General features: G+C 45.3%; 1 protein-coding gene across 1 annotated transcript in view; it reads left to right on the top strand.

The window, feature by feature from the left end:
- Nucleotides 1-25098, top strand: part of IQCA1 (IQ motif containing with AAA domain 1) — a 96518-nt gene that overhangs the window by 25016 nt on the left and 46404 nt on the right. The window contains exons 7-9 of the mRNA XM_066622147.1: nucleotides 12483-12567; nucleotides 18598-18750; nucleotides 21632-21707. Of these exons, the coding sequence (XP_066478244.1) occupies nucleotides 12483-12567; nucleotides 18598-18750; nucleotides 21632-21707 (314 nt within the window). The remainder of the gene's footprint in view (nucleotides 1-12482; nucleotides 12568-18597; nucleotides 18751-21631; nucleotides 21708-25098) is intronic.

The following is a 25098-nucleotide window of genomic DNA, read 5'->3' as shown; positions in this document are numbered from 1 at the left end:
TATTCAAATATATTGGCTTATAATTTATTAAAACAGATTCCAGAAACTAAACAGAATGAAATTGGTGTAACTCTATATATAGCATTTGCATCATGAGATTGCAAATAATATTATTCTTGACATGAAGGAACCAGAATAGGTCTCTTGGTTAATAGGTGTATTAATAGGTTAATACACATTGTATTAACAATATTTTGACATTATTATATCAGCATATAGTAAAATATGTGCTAACACTTAAGGATAACAACAATACTGTTTATCTTTTTTTATAGTAAATTTCTTTCACTGATTTCTTGAGTAGAGAATGCACTTGTAAACCTTCTTAATGAAAGTGTTTTTTCAAGCGTAACAGTAATGTCATTAGCACAACACTGATGTTGAGGCTAAAAAATGACTTGTGCAGCTCAAAATGTTGACTATGAAAGCTTTAATTTCAGCATAACATATATTCACTTGTAAAAATAAGGAATTTAGAAGTATAAATGATTCTTCCAAAATGTCTGGCAACCATTTAGAACAGAACATTGCAGCATCCTTCAGAAGAATCAACAATATAGCAGCATAGCTGACTATTACAGACTTATGTAATTGGACTCTTGGTTCATGCATATTTTATACATGAAGTGTGGTTTGCAATGCTGAACGTTTTTAAAAAAGCAATTGTTCTCATAGTGTAGAATTTAAATTGAATTAACTTTTAATTAATTCAATTAACTAAACTTTAGTTTAAGAGTTTCCATAATCATTTCAGCCCCTTTCTGGAATATATTTCTGTACCAAAAAATTGTTGCTTCTTGGACCGCATTCATTAAGAACTCTATCTTCACTGGTAGCACAGTCGTAAGTCAATAGAACTTGCTTTCTAGTACTCAAATAAAGAACTGAACTTGGTAACTCAAAAATAATTCTAATACATCCAAGTAATCCAAGTACTGGCTATTAAGAGGCAAGCATATGCAATTCATAGAACAATTCCTGCTTTTATAACCCTTCTACCTCAGCAAATTCTGCCTCCTTTTTTAAAGGAAAAAAGGGATCTAAACACACCCAGTTCTTTCCTTTTTCCATATGGATAAGTAGCCAACCGAGCAAACCCGATGCCTCTCTTGAGCAGTTCACTGCTCCGCCTGTTGGAAGTACCTTGTGAACTTTTTTACGTTTATAAAAAAGTGCCTCCTGCCTGCTTCAACAGGGTTACCATCTACGGCTTCCCAGTTCAGGAAGTCAACCTCGAGGCAAAATCAGGACTGTCCCTGAGGCAGTTCGTGGCTGAACACAGTCACGCTCTGGCAACTCCTGCGACGCCGCTGGAACCAACCGTATTGGCTTCTGCCTTTCTATTGGACCATTCCAGCGACGTGGAGAAGGGGAATTTGGTGCATGGGTAACAGCCTATCCTCCATACCTTCTTTACCCAGGCTTCGCGCACTGGAGAGGACACTCCAAATTCGCCATACGGCGTCGGCACAACACGGGAAGCAGCAGTTTACCGGTTATAAGTCTTTGCTCGATTGGCGTAGAGCATGACGCCAGGGGCTGCTTCCAACGGTGGGAGAGATCATTGCATCTCACTGGGCAGCTACCGCCTGTCTTAAGCTGGGCAGTCCCCAGCCAGTAAGGTGTTGCCTCGCCATGGTCTGTTAACCTCATGGGGTGTCTGGGGTTTAGGGTGAAAACCGACAAGCGGATCGACAACTCTGCACCATGCAACAGAAAACAGAAAACTCCTGCCCTAAAGCTGGGCACCTGGAACGTTAGGACAATGACACCTGGCTTCTCTGATGACCTGCCAGAAATAGACAACGCATGTAAAACAGCTGTCATCGACATGGAGCTGAGCAGACTGCAGATGGACATCGTCACCCTTCAAGAGACGAGGCTGCCAGATTCTGGATCTGTCAAGAAATTTCTCATTTTTCTGGCAGGGAAAACCACCAAACGAGACCAGGGAACATGGCGTTGGCTTTGCGGTCAGAAATACCCTGCTGAAATCCATCATCATCCATACTGTGGGAAGTGAAAGAATTTTGTCCCTGCAGCTCCAGTCATCAGCAGGACCTGTCACTCTCATCAGTGCTTATGCACCGACTCCAGCAGAAGCCAAAGACAAATTCTATGATGACCTGGCCACCACTATCAAGAAGATCCCTGTAAAAGAGCCATTGTTCATCCTCGGCGATTTCAACGCTAGAGTTGGTGCTGATAACAGTTCATGGCCCACTTGCTTAGGTCGGTTCAGCACTGGGAGGATGAACGAAAATGGCCAACGCCTGCTAGAGTTTTGCTGTCATCACGGTCTCTGTGTCAGCAACACGTTGTTCAACACAAAGCCCCAACATAGAGTCTCTTGGTCTCTTGGACCCAAGATCAAAGCGCTGGCACCAGCTCGACCTGATCCTCACCAGACGCTCCAGCCTTCCCAGCATCAAGATCACACGCAGTTATCAGGGTGCTGCCTGCGACACTGACCACTCCCTGGTGTGCAGCAGAGTGAAACTGCAAACAAAGCGACTGTATCACACGAAAAAGGAAGGAAGACCTCGCATTGATACCAGTAAGACCCGGGATCAGAGAAAAGTGGAGGATTTTGCACGAGCGCTTGAGGAATCTCTTCCAGGCCTGGCCGACGCAAATGCATCCAACAGAAGGGAACATTTCAAGAATACCGTTTACAACACCGCCTTGTCCATATTCGGCAAGAAAACCAACAAGGTGGCAGACTGGTTTGAAGCCCACTCTGAGGAGTTGACACCAGTCATTGAGGAAAAGAGGAGAGCTCAAGCAGCAAACAAGGCCTGTCCCAGTGAGCGCAACCTGCAGGTCCTCCGAGCTGCTCGCAGCAAAGTCCAACAGACTGCCAGGAGATGTGCTAACGACTACTGGCTCCAGCTCTGTTCCGAGATACAGATAGCAGCTGGCACGGGCAACATCAAGGGGATTGTATCAAGCAGGCCCTAGGTCCAACACAGAAGAAAATTGCCCCTCTGAAGTCTGCCGCAGGCGAGGTCATCCAGGATCGGGCGCAGCAGATGGAACGCTGGATGCAGCACTACTCTGAGCTATATTCCAGATAAAATGTAGTCACCGAAGAAGCACTGAACAACATTGAGTGCCTGCCTGTGCTGGAGGAGCTTGACAGTGAACCAACCCTAGAAGAACTTCACATGGCCCTGGACTCCCTTGCCTTTGGCAAGGCACCTGGAAAAGACAGCATCCCTGCTGAAGTCCTAAAGTGCTGCAAAGAGATCATCATCACTGAGCTGCATGAAATCCTCTGTCTTTGCTGGAGAGAAGGTGGAGTACCTCAAGACATGAGGGATGCAAACATCATCACGCTGTACAAGAACAAAGGCGACAGGGGTGACTGCAACAACTACGGCAGCATCTCTCTCCTTAGTGTTGTAGGAAAGCTGTTTGCCTGAGTTGCACTAAAGAGGCTCCAGGTCTTGCAGAGAGCGTCTATCCAGAATCGCAGTGTGGATTCCGAGCCAACAGGTCCACCACTGATATGGTATTCTCCCTTAGACAACTGCAGGAGAAATGCAGGGAACAATGACAGCCACTCTTTATAGCCTTCATAGATCTCACAAAGGCTTTCGACCTGGTCAGCAGAGACGGCCTCTTCAAGATTCTCCCCAAGATCGGATGTCCACCCAGGCTCCTCAGCATCATCAGATCTTTCCACAAGGACATGAAAGGCACTGTTGTCTTCGATGGCTCCACATCAGACCCCTTTGACATCCGAAGCGGAGTGAAGCAGGGCTGTGTTCTTGCGCCAACCTTGTTTGGGATTTTCTTCGCAGTCCTGCTGAAACAGGCCTTTGGAACTGCAACAGAAGGCATCTATCTCTGGACCAGATCAGACGGAAAGCTCTTCAACCTCTCCAGACTGAGAGCAAAGTCCAGCTGAAATGTCTGCGTGACTTCCTCTTTGCCGACGATGCAGCTGTCACTACCCACTCTGCCAAAGATCTCCAGCAGCTCATGGATCGTTTTAGCAAGGCCTGCCAAGATTTTGGACTGACAATCAGCCTGAAGAAAACACAGGTCATGGTTCAGGATGTGGACTCACCTCCCTGCATTACAATCTCTGCGATGAACTGGAGGTTGTCCATGACTTTGTGTACCTTGGCTCAATGATCTCCGACACTCTTTCTCTCGATACCGAGCTAAACAAGCGCATCGGTAAAGCAGCTACAACGTTTTCCAGACTCACAAAGAGAGTTTGGTCCAACAAGAAGCTGACGGAACATACCAAGATCCAGGTCTACAGAGCTTGCGTCCTGAGTACACTTCTGTACTGCAGCGAGTCATGGACTCTTCGCTCACAACAGGAGAGGAAACTGAACGCTTTCCACATGCGCTGCCTCCGACGCATCCTCGGCACCACCTGGCAGGACAAAGTTCCAAACAACACAATCCTGGAACGAGCTGGAATCCCTAGCATGTATGCACTGCTGAAACAGAGACGCCTGCGTTGGCTCGGTCATGTTGTGAGAATGGATGATGGCCGGATCCCAAAGGATCTCCTCTATGGAGAACTCGTGCAAGGAAAGCGCCCTACAGGTAGACCACAGCTGCGATACAAGGACATCTGCAAGAGGGATCTGAAGGCCTTAGGAGTGGACCTCAACAGGTGGGAAACCCTGGCCTCTGAGCGGCCCGCTTGGAGGTAGGCTGTGCAGCATGGCCTTTCCCAGCTTGAAGAGACACTTGGCCAATAGTCTGAGGCAAAGAGGCAAAGAAGGACGGCCCATAGCCAGGGAGACAGACCAGGGACAGACTGCACTTGCTCCCGGTGTGGAAGGGATTGTTACTCCCGAATCGGCCTTTTCAGCCACACTAGACGCTGTTCCAGAACCACCATTCAGAGCGCGATACCATAGTCTTTCAAGACTGAAGGTTGCCAACGAAGTAGCCAATATCTTATCTTGGTTATCCTCCTTTGAACTTGTATTATCTCTTCTAAATTAAAAGTATGGAAGTTAACAAGAAAGTTTCATCCTTGCTTTAGTAACATTTCAATCAAAATCAAAATTAATATTACAATTCAGACCTTGCCACTCTTATGCAAGTACATGACCACCATAAGAACAAGCTCTTATATAGCAATTTAAAGTTCTCAGAGGAGTTCATGAACAATACTATGCTGTAGCTGTAGCATAAAGCCACAACAGCAAGGCTGTTGCTCTAATATTAACTCATCACCAGCCTGCAGAACCTCCACTATCCTCTGCTGCCACCAGTAAGTCAGCAGCAGGGCAGTTCAGAAAGGTATGGAGAGATTAGTAAAAGCTGCTTCTTTTACTGTACCTTCTACATCCCCCAAATTGCCTTATACCCTCCCAGCCCAGAAATTCCCTTGTTCTTCCCCCTTCCTGCCTACTGCACCCCCTCCCCAAGCCAACATACCAGTGCCAGGAATATGGGACAATCACTACCACTCGTCTGGAGCTGTGCGTCGTTTATGACGGTGGTTCCAAAATGGCTGTCAGCCGCACACACAGCACGCCACTATATAGGTATTTATGACAGTAAAACTGTTTCCTTGTCATAGGGCAAGCGAGTAGTTTGGACTGTTAATCTCCATTTTAGAGGCCTGAAAACTACTATAAAGAATCTCCAACCCAATCTGGAGTATTGAATTCCAGGCTTAACTGAGCAGTGCAGTGGGGTGTGTGTGTCTGTGTTGATTTCATGGCTCAGGTTCAGAAGTGTGACCTTCCAGGCCTTGTTATCAAAAATATGGCCATACTGTTCAGGGGATCTGAGACTACATGCCAACTCCTTTTAATGATCATGGTACTGGTCTGGACCTTTACACACCAGGCATGTGCTCAACGCAAAGTACTTTGTTTTAAATGCATGTTTCCTCCACACCTCACATCAAACAGAGCTAAACAGAAATAAAATACTGACCATGTGATACATGGGGATATTGGCCCCTCTCGCCCAGTGCTACTTACCTTTTGTTGGCATCCTTCAGTCTTGGAAGACTATGGCGCTCTTAATGGTGGTTCTGGAACAGAGTGTCCTCTCCAGTACGTGAAGGCTGGGTAAAGTAGATATGGAGGATAGACTGTTTCCCACGCAGCAAATCCCCCCTTCTCCACGTCACTGAATTGGTCCAATGGAAAGGCAGAGGCCAATACGGTTGGTTCCAGCAGCGTCACAGGAGTTGCCAGAACGTGACTGTGTTCAACCGTGAACTGCCTCAGGGACTCCGGCTCCGGATTTTGCCTCGAGGTTGACTCCTGAAGCCTTTTCTATAACTGGATGTAGCCACAAGGCAAGTGGAGGTTTGGGATCAGAGTTTTCCTTCTCTTAGATGAGCTGCCTTCCCAGGCTATCGAGTCCCTATCAAGGTGGCTGTTTAGTCGCCTCTTACGACAAGTACAGCCAAACTGAGGGCCTATTGTTATCCCCAGCCCCCAGGGGATGCTACTTACCTGAACTTGCAGAAATTCTCCATGGCTTTTTCTCAGCCCAGGCTTTGAAGCCAAGACCTTTTGTTTTGCCGAACAAAGCCACTGAGCTTAGCCACTGCTTCTGAGCTTAGCCACTGCTTAGCCACTGGTTCTGAGCTTAGCCACTGCTGTGGTCCTCCTCCCTGAAGCATCACTTCAGAAATATTTTGTTGCATAATGGTTTCCCAACATCTGCAACTCTGCTCCCCAAATTGTGTTTTTTTTTAAATTCAAGAAATTTATGTAACAAAACAAAAAATTACTTTGCCTCATAACTAATAATAAACAATGACTAATGGAAGGCATTCTAACACTAGGATGTCATTATGTTCCATAAAGATAGTTTTCTTCCTTTATTTGCTGAACATGTGACTGCGTTGCCTATGGAAAGTAGTATTTATGCCTTGTGTCATACAAATCTCACATTCTTCATAATACTGAAAGAGAATTCAGCTGTCTCTACCTTCAGAAGAACATTTTAAAAAATGTTCCTGTCAGGTCCTTTTATGCAATTTGAAAGAAGAGTTTTGGCAAGAGACAACAGAGCACCATTTATAAAGCTTTGAAGGAATAAAGAGGCTAGAATTACTGTTGAGTCTGTTACTAGGACAATGTTTAGGTTACTACCTCAGTCCCTCGCAACCAATGTATAGTTCTTTGAGTTACTATTTTGTTCTCCCAAAATAGCTTCTTGGTTGCACTTTTCAGTGCAGGGATCAGCGTAGGTAGTTAAGTGGCATCTTCCTTTTTGTCCCACATCTTTCATCATTGGACAGAAAGAGGGAGGGACCAGCAGAGAAAATGATTTTTGTTTTATAAATCTACTTACTAAGTCTGTACTACTGTGGTACAGAGCAGTGCAAATTACTGCAGGTCAGAGCAAGGCCAGCCTGTCCAAGAGGCTAGTTGAGGCAGTCTTCGATAGATTAGCAGGGTTCAACCTCCTTCAACCCAGGTACCTTCACTGCTCCTCCTCTGGTGCCACAAAAAGAAAAGGAATGGGGGAATGGAAAAGTATGAAGGAGGAGAGGGTGGTAAGCTGGTGCCTTTTCCAATCCAGGGAGTGGGAGGAGCAGAGGCTAGTACACCACCAGGCTGCATTTGGCATACTGCCTCAGGTACCAGGAGGTCTTGGGCCTGAACTATGAAAATTTTCTTAACACTCTGGAGCTGCACTGCCTTTTCAGATCATTTGGCCTGTCTGCCTCCAGTCCTGAGACTTTTATGGCACTGTGTATATATACAGAACTGTGACCTTTTTGCAAATGCTTATCTGGAGATCCACATGGATCATAAAATTTGCTGCCAACACAGCTTTCTCAGTTCACCTATAAATTAAATTTGCCAAACTTGAGCTATTTCATAATCTGCCTGAGCATAAGACCCTCCCCCCAATGCAAACATGCACACTCAAAGGCACACACACAACCTAATTTCATGTGGACTTTCATTGTGCCTGCAGTAAGGAAACATTCAGAACAACATTCAGAAACAACATTCAGAACATTATATTTCTTCAGAGTTCAGATAGCTGTCATTGGTGCAGATCTATATTTTGCTGGTTAGAGACAGAAGAGTATGATTACAGCTTGCAGTTCAGTGCTGTGTATTTTTGTCTCTGCTCAGGGAAAGTTCTTTGAAAGTGAAGCACTGTTTGCATCACAAATTCATAGTGATATTATTATTCATAATGAGAAACTGTTCCTTTGCTCCTGTCAAGTGTAATAGATAGATATGATTGACATGGTTATTTTTGATGCTGCTCACCCTTTGTTCACTTAGGTGCTGTTCAGAAAAACTTTGGTATGGTTAAATTTGAGATCTGCAGAACAATCACAGACATATTGACTTGGGGCTAAATACCAGTGAGTTCATGAGGTTACTGCCTTAGCTATGTAGTTGTTGTGACAGAACAAAATTGAGAAGGGCAAGAGGGAAAATTGAAGAGGGAAGACTCACAGCTCAGGGGGAAAGACTGTAGCTCCCTGTTAGGCCACATGCTTTCCATACTTAAAGTTCCAGTTTAATCCCGATATGTTCAAATTGGATTAGGAAAAATCCATATCTGAAACCCAGGGAGCTGCTTCTGGCCAGCTTCTGCTTCATGTTGCGGAGCTGGATGAACTGCTCTACTGGTCTAATTCAGTAGAAAGCAGCTTCTGTTGTTACTACTGTTTTACATTAATCTGCAACTTTCCTAACTTTCCTATGGTCTTCCATAGATATTTTGCAGCTTCGCTCTTCAGAGAAAAGCACATTATTTGCAAGGCCATTCCTCTAATGAGCCCTAGTGAGACCTTGGGTCTTCAGCAGCACATTAAAGGGGTCATTATCTGTCAGCAGCAGCATGTTGAAGGAGCAGCAGCCACCCTCCTCCTCCAGTTTTCCAACTTGTGCCTCCCTTTTTCCTATCTTTAAATAGAAAGAGGTGGCAGAGAAGGGTGGAAGGGACTGGCTCTGAATCACTAGTCTCACCTTCTCTCTCCTTCTCTCTTCCTTCCCTTCCCTGCTCTCTCTGACTTTTCAAATGGCAGGGAGTGGGAATGAGGAGGAGATGACAGCAGGAGGAGGAGGAGGAGGTAACCATTGGTCGGGACCATGGGAGAGTGGAGGAAGTGATGGAGAGTGAGAAAGAGACGATGGCAGTAAGCAAGGCCTGTGGATCACATTTGGGGGGGCATTTGGGGTAGAAGTGGAAGGAAATTGCAGGGCATGCAAACTGTACCCTGCAGCACCCAACCTTGGTCTTAACCACCAGGGAGCCTGATTCTTTGGTAAACCATATAAGCTGAAAATTGGAAGATTGTGCTTCTTTCATTTTCTGGGTAAAAAAACAAACAAAAGACCCAAAGCACGCAAAACCACTTACTGAAATTGAGCTTTTTTTACAACTTAATCCTTGGTTTTTCTTCATGGCCTTTTCAGTCACATGTTGTGAAGTTGTGTGTTTGATTGGAGCCAAGCTTGGAAGCTTCCAGAGTTGAACCCTATGTATAGTCAGGTGCCTTGAGCGCTGGTAGAACGCACACAGCTCCTCAGTTCTTTTTTGACCACCACTGAAAAAGGCATAATGAAGAACACTTTTGTTTATGTTGCATTTGGGAAAACTCCACTCTGCTGACAAACACAACATGTTTTCTCTGCCTAGGAGAGAGTCATGCTGTGGACTCCTGTGCCCACTGTAAAATATTCTCCAGTCAGACGATGAAGAACAGGGAGCTTTCCCTCAAGTTGTGCTGCAGGTGATTATCCTTACACCTGCAGCAGCCATGTCAAGAGTCTCTGGCAAACCCGCCTCCCTTCCTACCATCTTCAGTGGCTTCTCAGAAGCAGGCAGATCAGATGGCACATATCTCTACTCAACAGAGTTGTTGGGCCCAATGCAATTTCCACAAGGGGCATGGCAAGTGTCATAAGTCCCACCCTGGGCAGGCAACCGGTAACAGGGATTCCCCCTCCCCTAAAAAGAAGGCAAAGCATCTATAAGGAACAGGAGCCTCAGGGACTCTAACATTGACGAATTCCATCTCAGTAATACAGGCATTGACACTAACAAAGAGCACAGAGACACACATGCTGGTAAAAAGGTCATGGAATGACCTCAGTCCTAACCAAGGACTTGTCTTCTTGTAGGTGTGCCAGCAATGGTGGAGCAGGGTGTTGTGGATCACAGTCTTGGTTTTCAAAACAAGATGCACGAGCCAGGGAACATCTTCCACTGCACTGATGCAGATTTTGATTTCTACCTACCTCTTTTGAGCAATTTTGCCAGGTCAAGATGCAGCAGAGAACAGCATGTCAGGCTTTCCACTGCCACAGCTTCAGCATATGTTTAAAAATTGACTAATTACATAATGTTGAGGCACAGTGCAATAGAGCATGACACGAATGTGCAGAGCTTCAAACCTGTGCCTTATGCTGAACCATCTCTCCCCACTGAGAATATGACAGTTTAATAATGGGAACAGCTGAAACTGCTGAAGAATTGACTTGAGGGCAATCAAGGGCCGCAATGAGTCATTAGTTATTCTAGTTTTTAACAACATGTTTCTCTCTAATGTGGCCTAAATATGAAGCAAGCCAAAGCATCTGTGCTTCAGCTTTAGTGCCAAGAACAATTTTTCAAATGAGTGGATAAAAGACAATAAAAACATGAAAGAATAATATGGCAGAATATTGAAATATTTAGCAAAATAGAGGATTTGATCTATATGCCATATATCCATTTTTCTTTGTTAGCAGTAATTCGACATGCAAATACCATGTTTCCCCCATGTACCATTTCAAAAACAATGTAAGAGAGGAAAATGACAATATTTTTAAAAATGAAAGATGGTGCCATTTACTGCCCTATCCTGGAATTAATTTACAGTTGCAAAGGTTTAAAGAGAGATGTGTCCATCACTGGGGCTGCTTGTTTTCCAATTCTTAATATTTATGGACAGGGAGGACTTTGGGAGACGAGAAGGTAGCTTTAAAGGATTGAAACCACACAGGAAAAGCCTTTCAAAGAGAGACGCACAGGAGTTAGGCTTGTAAATCAGAAAATATTAGGGAGAGCAAAATCTGAGCACAATTTCAGAACAAGGAGTTATATAATAAATATTACTTAACTTCTCATTAATAAAATTTTCTTCAGGAATTTGGAATATTGGATAAAATAACTGGTGCTCAACAAAGTAGGATTTATTAATGCACATGGCACTTCAACATATAAAGTTTCAGTCTTTGTCAAGATCATTTTCACAACAGCTCTCTAAGGTCAAATCTTATCCTCCATCTGCACTGCCAGAATTTTGCAGTGCAATAACAGATAACAATAAGTGACAATGGTATCACCAAAATTCTATGACTCCTGCCCATCCTTGCCATGCCCCCTTGATCGACTTGGACTTACCCCAGCCAAAGAGTGGCACAGATCCAAGTAGACACCCATAGGGCACAATGGAGCTTACTTGGAGGCAAGGGAACAAAAGTTCCTTTACTTTCAGGAGGCTTCCTGATTGCCCCACCACCAATCATAGTATGCAGCACACCCTTCCATGGCACCACTTTATCAGTGCATGTGGCAGGGGGTAGGATTGGGGGCCTAAGCCAAAGAACATATCCACAAAATAACTGCACATTCTCCCTAAGTATATTCCAACCTTCATTTCCTTGTCTTTCCTCTTCTGTTTCCCTTGTGTTGATTTAGATTGTGAGTAACTTGAGGCATCGAACTGTCTGCTCATTCTTTGTAAAGCACCTTGTACATAGGGTTGTTGGCAACCTTCAGTCTTGGAAGACTATGGTATCGTGCTCTGGATGGTGGTTCTGGCATAGCGTCTAGTGTGGCTGAAAAGGCCAATTCGGGAGTGACAATCCCTTCCACACTGGGAGCAAGTATAGTGTGTCCCTGGTCTGTCTCCCTGGCTGTGGGCCTTCCTTCTTTGCCTCTTTGCCTCAGACTGTTGGCCAAGTGTCTCTTCAAACTGGGAAAGGCCATGCTGCACAGCCTGCCTCCAAGCGGGCCGCTCAGAGGCCAGGGTTTCCCACCTGTTGAGGTCCACTCCTAAGGCCTTCAGATCCCTCTTGCAGATGTCCTTGTATCGCAGCTGTGGTCTACCTGTAGGGTGCTTTCCTTGCACGATAAAAATAAAGACAATAGTTTGTTGCTATCTGTATTAAACAGATTTGGAACAGAATTTAAAAGAAATTCTTGTCTGGGGCTACCCTGCAGTTGTGACTGAGATCAGATTTTCATGTAGGACTTCCAGGTCTATAACCAACTATAGTCTTGGGTTCTCTTCAGGGAGAAAAGCAGAGTATAAAACAAATAATAATAATAATGTCTTCATCATTCCTTGATAGTTATTCAGCTCACCACATCAAACCCATTCTGCTTATTAACCACATTCATTGTTTAAATGTTTTTAATTCATGAATATTGTATGCTGAAATGTACACCTAATAAAAATACTCTGTATTTAGATGATTATATTTTTTTAAAATAAAATTCTTACTTTCATACAGGCATATTACAGGAAAATTTCCTGACTATCCTGATGAAGAAGAAGGAGGTTCAGCTGCTATTTTTTCAGAAAGAACTCCTGAGGAGGTAGATCTAGTTTAAATCTTGAAGAATAAATTCAACCTTTTTTTAAAAAACGTTAATCAGTTATGATTTAAGTGTAATCAGGGAAATATTTTGTCTTTCCAGTCATCTGATGTTAGAAATCAATTCAGTGTTATTTTTGTTCATGGCTTATAAACTAAGTTGGAAATCAGTTATGAATATAGTAACACTGCTGAAGAATAAGTATGCAGAATAAATGTAGAATATACATGCTGAAGAAATTTAGGAAAGATCAAAGCCTCCAGTGTTATACTAAAGGCCTAATCTTGTCTGGACAGATCCTGGTGCACCATTCATTTTATCTTAAGTCTGACCAGCAAAGGCAGGAGAGGAGGGCAGATAGTGGAGGCCGAGCTGCGTCTCACCAGTACAGCAAGCCCAGCAACAGTGCCAGTATCCTTAGCAGCCTTGATACCCCTTCCGCCATCACCAGGCAAGGTGTTAGCACCACAATGGCACAGCAACCAAACTGTGCATGTGTGGTCATTGCCCAATGAGCAGTGCTGCACAGATATTACTTCACCCAAGAAAGATGTACTGTCACCAAGGGTCATGGTCACCATGTCCACAGAAGAGCTCATATATATTACCACCTATCAGACACTGCTCACTGCTCACCTGTACAGCCTCACCCACAAAGCACCCTGTGCATCAACTGCATGCTGCAGGACTGCCCCCTGATGGCCCCAGGGCTGCCACACATTGCAGTGACATCCTGGGAGATGCCATGCCTGGACACATGCCGGCACACTGCCAAGCCATCCATAGCAAGCGTTGCCACCCCCTTGACATAGTGAGGTTGCACATAGAATTGGGAGGGAAGGGGCTGGAGTAACAGGTGGGAGGCAAGGGAAGATGCAGGGGCACGCTACTAACTGGCCCCTTAGCCATGTGCCACAGGTGCAGACACATGTCCATCAGCTGCTTGTCACAAGCCCTCTCAGTTCACTGATTGAAGCCCCTTGGGCTTCAGTTGTCTCAAAGAAGTTGTCTCCTTGGGCTTCAGTTGTCTCAAAGAAGACTGCACTACCTATCGTCACAAAGAGATTGATCCAGAACCTCTGCAAATGCCCTATACAGCAAGGCCAACATGGCCCACATCCAGTTGCATCTGCCAGAGGCCCAGTCTCTTTCCTTTTCAGAAGCAAGGATGGTGGGAATAGGAGCTGAAGCAGCAGCTGCCACTGGAGCAAAGGCGAGCCATTGCTCAACCCCTGAAGACCAGTCACCATGTGGGCACCAGTGTGCCCAACATGCAACCAACACCTGAAGGGCAGCTCTGTGTCACCTGACAACATCTTGGAGAGATGATGGAGGCAGCACAGTAGTAGGAGCAGCAGCCTGCACTGCCTGTGATGGGATCTGGACCATGGCATGGGACCTCAGGGGCCTGGTGGTGGGAGGGAGACTCCATCACACAGCATTGGGGAGATAAGGGACCAGGAGCATAACCAGGACATACCTTGGTCAAAGAGTTGATGGGCCAGGTGAGATGGCCATCCACATGGTGTTGATCTTCCCTTGCTACTGTGCTACAGATTCCTTCACATGCCACTCCTGTATGCCTATCTGGCAGAGTAGCAGGGATGGTACAGACAGCAGCACTCCATGCAAACCTGCTCTCCCATCTATGAGCTGCTGTTGAGTGACAATGCCTGCATCTGGCCTGCATCTGCCCGCCTACAGGATTCTGCCTGCATCTTGCACCAGGACAGGGTGGCTGTGTAGAAGCTCTGCCACCTACTGGGCTGCAGGCGCCATTCCTGTGCAATGGAGCATATCCTGGAGGAACATATCCATCGTTCAGACGGTTCTCATGGCCCTTCAGTATCTAGGGATGCGGAGCTTCTAACGGGCCATTGCTTGGGAATACATCACATTCCTGCCACCTGCCTGACTTCATCATCCCTAACTGCAAGGCACATTTGCACCACCTGTGTGAGAAGTTCTACGCAATCACAAGTTTCCCAGATGTCATATCTGTAATTTATGCAACACGTGTGTATAGCTGCTCCACATTAAACACCAGAATTATACTGGAATAGGCATTATCAGCATACCTGAATGTTCAGGCAACCTGTGATGTATGGAGACTGCCACTGTCACTGTCACTGCCAAGTTCCCCAGCAGTGCCCATGATGCCCAGGTGTTTGATGCCTCCACCTTCAAGTCTTCCCTGGCATCATGGCCAGAATGGGACAGCTGCCTCCTAGGTAGGATATGGACCAGGGGGGCAGAGGTTTGGTGGGCCTTTGCTCACACACAGGTAATAACTGGCTGCCTCTACCCTACAGGCTACCCTGTGGCCCTACCTCATGGTGCCCTATGTGGCCGACCTCCCAGGGTTCATAGCAAGATACATCGGTGACACATTGGTGGACATACATGATTGTGGAGCATGATTTTGGGACACCGAAGAGTGTTTGCACCTGTCTGGGTGGCGTCTGATGAGGACAATAAGAAGGTTACCAAGGTGTTAGTTGTGTGCACCATGCTCTGTTATATGGTCCTGCATAGGAAAATGCTGCTGCTGTCTGAGGAGATGGGGGGGCACAAGGGCCATATAGATGCCACCTGCTGATAAGGAGGCAGTCCAGAGGCCAGGGCAGGACCTCAGGTGCATCACTATCCAGAAGTGCATCATGATGCAATACTTCAACTACTGACTGTAAGTATGGGGGCATGATCCCAGGGTCTTCTGGGGTGCTGGACCAATTCTGCAGCAGGGACTGACTGTGTTTCCCCACCCTTCACTAGGGCCCTTAAAGCACCCTGTGAGGGGGGAGCCAGCCATCCTCAAGCACTGCCAGGACAGCAGCAGCTATGGCTCCTCTGAACATCATGACAGAAGATGAGCTCAACCATGAGTATAGTCATACCATCACCATAATGATTGGGGAGCTGGGCCAAGCACTCCATGCAGGAGGCTCCCCCTGTGCCCACCTGACCTGATCCCAACCCCCTTCCATTCCTGTACCCTTGTTCCTCTCCCTTCCACAGACTGTGTGATGTGTCTATGGACATGTGCCCTGCTGGTTCTCGTCCACAGCCAGGTCTAGTGGGATGCCACCCAGAGGTCAGCAGTAAAGGTATTCCTGGATGCCCAGGGGTATACACTCACAAGCCTGTGCCATGTCCTGGTGGACCTCCAGTGGGCACTCAGGGCCTGCACCCTTCCCCAAACCGAGTGACTCCTTGAGGCAACCATTCAGGTTCAATGTGGTAGTGCAGGCTGCCCAGGCAGGCAGTATATGCCACATCTGCCCTCTACTGGCTGCTCTGGTCAGCTGTCTACCATCCCATCCCAAACATCCCTTGTACCACCTACCATGCAGCTATAATCAAAAGCCCCATACAGTTAAACAAGGTTGCCACATACCACCTACAATTCCATGTCTGCAATTTTCTTCTTGGCACTCCCAGATGGGTTTTCTAATTGTGAGCCATTCAGCTTCCAACAGCTACCTTTCTCAATGGGGCGAATGGGACCAGAATGACCCCAAACTACTTATCTCTAAGTGCTCTAAGCAGCAACTGTAGGGCTCCATACAATTCGAGAGAACATTGTTCACAAGGCCTAATACTATTTTCATTTATTTTTAAAAATAAAAAACTTAAGGCCCAATCCCATCCTTGAGATATACTGGTGTGCCACCATGCATGCCACCAACCACAACAGCAAATCCAATGCAGAACCGTCTTCTGATGGTTGCACCACAGTTGCTAGTGTGACTGTGAGAAGGTGCTGCAACATCATAAATTGGATAGAGACTGGTTGCTGGTGCAACCCTGCTAGTGGAGAGACCAAAATGTGGGAGGGGAGTGGGGCAGATCATGAGCAGGACGAGGAAGGGACGAGGAAGCGTTGATGGGTATCGGATCCTGAACTGCCTTCAGGCCATGGACATGCCCTGACACCAAGAAAATGCTACACCCATGACAGACCAGGCATGTGCTAGAGCAGTGATTCTCAGCCTTTCTCCAGTGGGCTCTCCATGGTGGGTTCAGTCAGCCAAAGGTGGGGTAGCTCCTCATCCCAGGCAGGCAGGTCAAGTGAAAACTTCCTGTGTTGAGGAGCTCCCCCTGGCTTCCCAGACTGACCTCACCTGGCAGAAAGCAGGTCAAGTTTTTTGTTGCTCTGGGCAGCTTCCCTGCCCAGTGCCTCCTTTTGCCCTTCTGGGCATTTTTCTCTGGGTCCTTTGGCCCCCCTTTTTTGGGAGCATCTGCTCCCCACCTCTTCTGCTGGCCGCCCAGCCTCTCCGCATCTTCTTGGGCTCCTGGGGTCTGTGCCCTGCCAGAGCAGGTTGCGGCAGCAATTTTGGCTGCTTGGGGAGCATGTGTCAGCCTGGCTGCGCTCCTAACTGCCGCTTGCGGGGGCAGGAGAGGGGTTGCAGCCCCGGCTGGACAGCTTTAGGGCCCTCCTGCCTCCTACAGTCCTCCTGGGGGGGGGCTTGGCTGGTAGCCTTCTCGAGCACCGCCAGCAGCAGCAGCAAAGGCGCAAGAGGCTTTTTCAGCCATTCCCGCGCTTCAGCCACGTGGTGCGACTGAGGGTGGCTGAGCGCCGGGATCAGGCTGGGGGAAGTCACTCCATGCATTGCTCCATGCTCCATGCACTCCATAGCATTGCCTAAAGGGTCCTTACCACAAGCATAGTTGTGCACTCATCCCACCCCTTGGCCAAGAGAAGGGAGCAACCCCATGAGGGAATGCCTTGGACTCCATCCATTGTGCATCCTGGCCAAAACACTCAGCTGAACCCTTCTTGATTTGCCGTTCCACAGCATTGCCACTGGGAGTTGAGCAGTGATCCTCTTCAGAGGACCAGTGCAGACTCCCAGAAAGGAAATATAAGGATCCAAGCCCCCATGCTTCTGTCCCTCCCTCAGGGCACCACTGCATGCACACCTTGATGGCACCGCTCTTCCTCACAAACACCATTGTATCTCAATCCAGGGAACAGGCATCATAGCAAGTGATGCCATTGTCTGTTCCTCATTACTATCTCTGTGTTTCTCTGTTGCTCCCCACAAGCAACTGTCCAACAGGTGAAGACATTGTGCAGACCCCAAGAGACATCTCCAACCTGCCTGCAGCAACAGTCAGGCCTCTGACTTTGCAAACTCCGTGGTAGACAGTGAACCAGCTGGTGCAGCCAGACCTCGCTGTTGACCTATTTGGCAATCTGAAGCATAACTTGCAATGGCACAACAGCAGTGCAGGGAGAAGATGGTTGGCAACTGCACTTACATGCTTCTCTTTCAGATATTGCTCTATCACCAACTCAGTTCAATAGAAACTTTGGCTAGATCACCTTTGTTGTCTCCTTTGTTCATTCATTCATTCATTCAGATTTTTATGCCACCTTTTGTCCAAGGAGCTCAGAGCAGTGTATATAGTTGCTCCCCTCTTTTTGTCCTCACAACAACCCTGTGCGGTAGATGAGGCAGAGAGATTGTGACTGGCCCAAAGTCACCCAAGAAGCTTCATGACTGAAGCAGAGCACAAATATCATTTTCTCAGTGATTGTTGTTTTTCTGTTCCCCCAACAGCCTAGCAGTGATGGCTGCTAAAATATAGCATAAATTTGTAATTAGCAGTAAGTCTCCTCAGTCTTTATACAATTGGGTTCACTGAGTACATTTGAGGGGAAGTGAACATGTTGACCAGCTCCATTGCACTGCCATGCTCCATTACTATACTCCCAGAGTCTCCAGCTTCAGTGTTTGTCAGAGGAAAATTCAGCAGAATTCAATGCTACCTTCCTCACTTAAACACTGAACCCAAGGTGAGCAGTGGCATGGTCATGGAGGTGTGCCTAGCATTCCTGTTCCTTTCTTTCCAGTTACAGCATACCTGGTTGTATAATTACCAAAAAGGGCTCATGTAGTCTGCCCTCACAGCAATATGTAATTTTAAAAATATTTTACTGCTTTACATCAAGTGATGTTGCTTCTCTTAGGTCCCTTTTCAAGTATTCTAAACACCTAGATAGTTTTGATTATTTTCTACCAGGTTGCTGCTGAACTAGCTGCTAAAGAAGAAGAAGAAAAGGCACAGAAAAAAAAGGGGAAGAAAAAGGGGAAGAAAGAAAAAAAAGAAAAAGGAAACAAGAAAAAGAAAGGAAAAGAAAAAGAGGAGAAGAAACCAAAGAAGAAGAAGGATGAGGCAAGAGATTCTTAAATATGTCACTTTAAACAAATTTTTAATAGATTCAGTGTTGGATTGAATCTGTATAAGAATCAGGTATAGGCCTGTTTATTAGAGCCATTTTTTTCTATCAGTCTGCATGAATTTCATATGCTCTTTGCTGATCCATAAAATTCTCTCCATGAAAGATCCAGTGCTACATAAGGGTAGGAGCAGGCCTAGAGCTCTTCTATCTCCTCATCCCCTTTTTTCAGATGTACCTTTTTCCTGTACTAAGGAAGACATTTTTAGTGAAGTCACTTTCTGATGCTTTTTGGATTGATGTAAATGGTAACTTTTGTAAGATGGCATGCCTACTTCTAATAAAAAAGAAAAAATGTAATAACATTCTAAATAAATACAATGTCAGAGGCTGCAAGCAAAATTTATACTGTTTGTTAAGGTTAGGTATATTGAGCAGCTTCTTGTTATGAAATGCTGCAACTCAGTTTTGAAAAAAATGTAAAAATGAATATGGACATTATAAAATACTAAATACAGCTATATTTATATCTGCTTAGATGAGAGGGTCAGGGATATTATGAAGTGTTTCTTCAGTTTGAGGCCTTCAGAGTTATTTTGAAGCTATATGGACCATGTCAGATGCTAGAAACATGTTGAGGAGTGTGTTTTTGGGAAAGGTTGTTTTCATTTCAACTGTATTATTTATAAGTTTGCTTGCTTACTTATAACTCTTGTAACTCTTAAATGATTTGTACTTAGGCTCAAGCTACACTTGAGGTCTCATGATTCTGGGTACAAGTTGGCATGGGAAAAAGGAAAATGGGAAGAAGATGTTTTAACTCTTTCTTCTGTAGTACTTTCTCAGCTTAGAATCACCCTTTCAAAACTGCTGCTCTGTGTGTGTGTGTGTGTGTGTGTGTGTGTGTGTGTGTGAGAGAGAGAGAGAGAGAGAGAGAGAGAGAGAGAGAGAGAAGATACAGGAACCTCAGATCTTCTCCCCTAACTCTGGGGGAATGGATTCTGGTTAGGCTGCAGCATAAAGGGCCGGTAATACTTTCCCCTACGCTGACATCCTGTCTTGAATTCCCCCCCACCTGCCACCCCCCCCCCCACACACACTACTGAAAAAGAACAATTTGCCAATGGGAGCTTTTCTCCTAAATAGAAGTTGCATGGGTGAAAGTGATCTGAATCAGGACCATGGAGGCCAAGGAGCTGCCTGTTTCTCTGCATTGTCCCAGTTTGGATCATCTACATGTCTTGCATGCAGTTTATGTTAGAAAAACGAAGCATACAAACCATATGACACAATAGGCATATCCTCTATTTTAGTCCTTAACTCTGTGTAAGACCCACTAAATACTTATTTCCAAGTAAGTAGGATGATGCTGTACAAGGTAGTCTTGACATCATATGTGCCAATGCTGAGCACCTCCAGTTCTCATAGACTCTGCATGAGCCAGGCAGGATTAGTTTATAAGCTTTCTATATCTAGCAGTGGACAACTACATCCTCTCTTAAAAGACCAAAGAACCTTAGGATGAGAGAGGTGCTCTCTGATGTAACCAGGACCTAGCAGAATATGACTTAACAGATGACAACCAGCAGTGTGAAGTACACATTTATTATAATCCCCAAACATCAGTACCTTTCATTTGTTAACCCTGCCACCTTCACCACAGCCTCTAGACACTGGAATAGAACAGTCACACTCTTCCCTCATTATCTGTACCTAATTTGTTCCTGAAAACAGCCCTTCACCCAGAAATATCTGGATGAGTATATTAATTTAAATGGGAAAAATTCTAATTCATTCCAAAGCCATTCCACATTCACCCAAAAATTATCGTGACTGCCTAACACCATAAGGAAAAAGTTGTGTAGCATGATAAAATAGAATAAACAACAATTAATAGCAACTTTATACAGAATTAATACAGTGTTAAAGTTGACAGTGAAACTTTCAGAAATTCTAGCATTACATCTTGAGGTTTAGCACCACAAGTTTTAGTTGATAACTACAGGTGGTGCCTCGGTATCTGTGGGGGTTCCATTCCTGCACCCCCATGGATACCAAAATCTGCAGATACCAAAATCTGCAGATTTGGCATCTTAAACCCTCTGAACACAACCAGAGAAAAACTCTGGTTGCATCTGGAGAGCATTCTGAGGGCCGCGGTGGCCATGTATGACCTCTGCAGACAGCCAAATGACTTCTAAGGCCTCGGGGACTTCTGGTTTTCGTCAAAAATTGGAAGCAGTAGCAGACCTCCCATTGAATGAATGGGGCAAATGCCCTGGGCATGGAGCCTCATGTGCCTCTAGGACCGCGCAGAAAGCCTTTTGAGGCTCCTGGCACGGTCGGAAACTCTGCTTCCAGGGGCGCAGCAGCATCCTGCTGGGGACGCCATTGTGGACCTTTGCCCCAGGGCGCAGGGCAGGGGGGGGTCCACTACCAGCTCTCTTCCAAGCCTCCTGCACATGGCAGAAGACTTGAGGGAAGAAAAGCAATTGGCTGCAACCAGATGTAATGATGGTTACACCATCAAGTCAAGCAAATACCTGTGGATCTCTGATCATGTTGGTTCAAGCAAGACTCCAGTTGCTCCCTTCGGTGCCTTTCCTCATAAGGAAGGTGCCCCAGCCCCGTAATCATCTTAGTTGCTCTCTTTTGCACCTTTTCCATTTCCATTCATACCAAGATACAAGGTTCAGGAATAGTGGCAGGGGTGGGGTGGGTGAATGGAAGCATCTTGTGCAGGTAAGGTCTACCTCCCATTTTACCCAGTGGATGGACCTTCCCTCTGCTCTGAGCTCTGGTGACATAGAAGGAGACAAACTGTGTTCTTCCAGTTAGTTATATCAAGGTTTCATTTTATATGTTTTATATGTTAAGGAAGAAGATGAAGGTTGGAAAATGAGCCCCAGTAACTTTCTCCCAGTAATGGAAGATGGAAATACCAAATACAAAGGCAAGTAGAGAGAGAAGTGAAGCAGAACTTCACTGGCTTGTTGAAGGTAGCCATGCTTCATGAAGGTATAAAACATGCTCCATAAATAGTAATGCCACACTTTATCATACGAATGTTTATGATTATAATGTTGCTCTCAGCTTTTATTAGTATGCCCCAGCTATTTGTAAAAAGAAAGAGTATTTAAACATTAAGATTTGCCAAATGATACACATTTCTGTGTGTCCCTTACCATAGGACCTGTTTATGTAAACAAGACTCTAGAAATGCAAAAGGTAAAAATGGTAAATGAACGTGCTGTCAGGGGCAGGGTGCATGCTTCATTAGATATTTTTAAACAGCATTTGAAAGATTTATGTTTAAAATGTGTGGCTGGGGATTTCTGAGCTGTTTCACAGGATATGGTATCGTAGACTTCTTCATCAAACGACTCCATTTATCATGAAGACTTCCCACTACTTTTGTGAGAAGAGGAGGAAGTTAATTTCTTGAGATTTAACTGAAAGCAGATGTGTACTTGTTTCTTGAAGTTGCCAGTTCAGTGATGGCTTTTCTTAAATCCTTAAAGGGCGTACTTGGAGAGATTCCCAAGCCACAGTTATAAAGACGATAGATGTGCTGGAGGAGGCTGTGTCCTACCAGGCCGGACGCAGCCCACCAGCTATGCTTAGTGGTTCACCAAAGGCTTGATAATCTTTCTGCATTTGCTCTCTGCTGGGGACTGCAAAAACATGGTGGGCTCCCAAGCACCTTGCAGGTCACAATACATGGCTGGTGGTCTGTGTTTGGCTTAATGATGAACCACAAGTTGTGCAAGCTAGAACAAGGCTTTTCAGACCCTGGCCCTGGGGCCAGATCTAGGGTTTGGACAAACCCGTCCATTCAGTGAGTGGACTTTACCATTCCACTGGGTCACGTGTGTATTTCTACTGGATTGGGGAACAGGGACACTCTGGGCAGTTGCTATCATGTAGCCATCTGGGATGCCAGTCAACAATCGCGACTGCCCAGAGCATCTCTGTCCCCCGTTCTTGTAGTAATACATATGGAGACATGGCAGAATGGTAAGATGTGTTATGAACAGGGACTGCATTTCCATTACACCATGGTTGCGAGTTTGGCAACCACTGTGCTAGAAGATGGGAAATTATTTGGAGAAAAATAGAAAGGCTCCCCCTCTCTTTAGACAATATTGGTGGAATCTAATAATGGCCTCCAAGCTATTATTTTAGCTATATAATGCAGAGTGTTTTTGATAAGGAAAATATCAATAATTAATGAATAATTTAAAAGTAAACATACATTCATATATTATTACTTCAGAAGGATGCAGTGGTGTTGATCATTTGTTCCCTTGCCTCAGGTAAGCCCCAACAATGCAATAGCTTGCACTAGTAAAATACGTGACACAAATCCAAGCAGACCCATGTTGGGAAATCAGGCCCAGGAAGGGGGATAGGATATGGCAGAGACTTCTACCACCATTCCTGCCCGTCTCTGATCCGCCCCTCCTCCTGCCCCATTACACCCTGTCCTTGCCTCCATTCTGCCCTCCTCCTGCCCTGTGGGCACAGGCCCCCATCTGGTGTCAGCAGGCCAGCGTAGGCTTTTGTGATGGTGCCACATGCCTCTGAGCTGCCACAACGTTCAAAAAGGAGTTTAGAGAGAAAATCAAATAACTAAATGGCTCCCTTTTGCAAATGGGCTCACAAAACATTAAAAAAAGAAAACACAGCAGGATTATCTAAAAAGATAAACATTTAGAGAGTATGGAGGAAGGAAATGGTGGAGCCAAAGTATATTCTGTGTGTTCCATGTTTTTGTTATAACCTGCTGTCTAAAATTCATATCATTAAAAGAAGTAATTTGGGAGATTTGGGCTAGTTATCGTCATGTGTAAGTGTATTTTAAAGGGATTTGACTACAGAGCAAAGCCTACCCAGTTATCATAAAGGTAAGCCTATATTCACCTTGCTGGTCACTGTAAACATAACATCCTTTGTCTTTGGACCTTTTCTTTAAAGCAGAGAGGGCACTTGTTCTTTCATAGTTCAGGGAAATGTTGTTAGCATGCTGATTCAAGCTGCCTGCCTTTTAAAATTATAAGTTGCCAACCAAGTGACTGTTGAAAACTGCTCAGTGGGACACTTGCCAGGCGAAGTCATGCCTCCGGCTGATTTGTCCTTAGAGAAATGTCTTCACTGTTACTCTGGTTACATAACAGCGATAAATAATTTTAAAAACGGTACAGCATCTACTGATACTAAGTACCTAAATCCTAGTGCCCCTGAGAAAACATAATACTTGAAACCTGCTGACCCATCCAGGAAAGTGTTTGAAACCACAATAATTTATGTAATGGCCTTATTCCCCTCAGGTTGAAATTCCAAACTCTGGTAACCCTGATGGAGTTGCCTTTCTAACGAGTGTAAGTCAGCTTTCCCTGTTGAAATATTTCTGGGCATCCATCAAGTTATTTGAAAGGCTAAAAGTATTTGAAGAAATTAATACCTTCCAACATTCCTCACCTTTTGTTGCAAATGGGAACTTCTCAGTGAACTTTTGAAGTGAAATCACATAGAGGATCAGAGTGTATTCCCAGAAGTCAAATATTATTCCAGCTAAACTGAAGCTTGAGAGATCTCCTTTGTATAGACATTAAGTAATTCCATCTACATAGTTTATTGCATTTAGAGGTGGTTCTCCTTATTACTCGAATGTGTGATGAAGTCTACCTCTTTTTCAGCATCTTGCCTGCCTCTCTTCAACAGGGAGAGAGTATAGCTTCCAGCTTGTGCAGGATGTAAGAAGGGGCAGTTTGCAGTGCTGTTCCACAAGGGAAGTGGGCATCTGCTCTCAGCCTTAGGTGCACTATCATAACTGTAGTATTTAAGGCAGCAGTGACATTTTCTGCATCAATATTACAATTGATATATATTAATATTGGTATCTTGCAAAATCCCCCTAAAATAAAACGCTAGATTGGGAAAAATGATTATTGCAGTAGTTTTTAATAACCTCATTCAATTGCTAGCAGAGATCCATTTCTTTCCACCTACTATCCTGCCCAGTTTAGTAGGCCATTGGCCACCTGATCTGTTACTGCTGTATATTGGAGTATAATGTTTTCTTAAACTGCCCAACAAAAGATTACTGCTTTTACTGCTACACTGATCCAGGTCACAGCTACATGCTGCTACGTTGATCCAGGTCAGAGGTGAGCAAATCCCAGCCTGCAGGTCATTTGCAGCCCTCAGGGACCCCCAGTTTGACCTGCAGGGAGCCCCAGGTCTCCAATGAGCCTCTAGCCCATCGGAGACTGTTGGAACCCAGGCCAGGTGCAAGCTGCAGGGCGTGTTAGAGCAAGGCATGTTTTTCCTAGCCTCTGATA

This window comes from Tiliqua scincoides, chromosome 1 (genome assembly GCF_035046505.1).
Source record: "Tiliqua scincoides isolate rTilSci1 chromosome 1, rTilSci1.hap2, whole genome shotgun sequence".
In the NCBI taxonomy this organism is placed as follows: domain Eukaryota; kingdom Metazoa; phylum Chordata; class Lepidosauria; order Squamata; family Scincidae; genus Tiliqua; species Tiliqua scincoides.
Note: the sequence above shows the minus strand (reverse complement) of the source record. Positions and strands in the feature narration are given on the sequence as shown.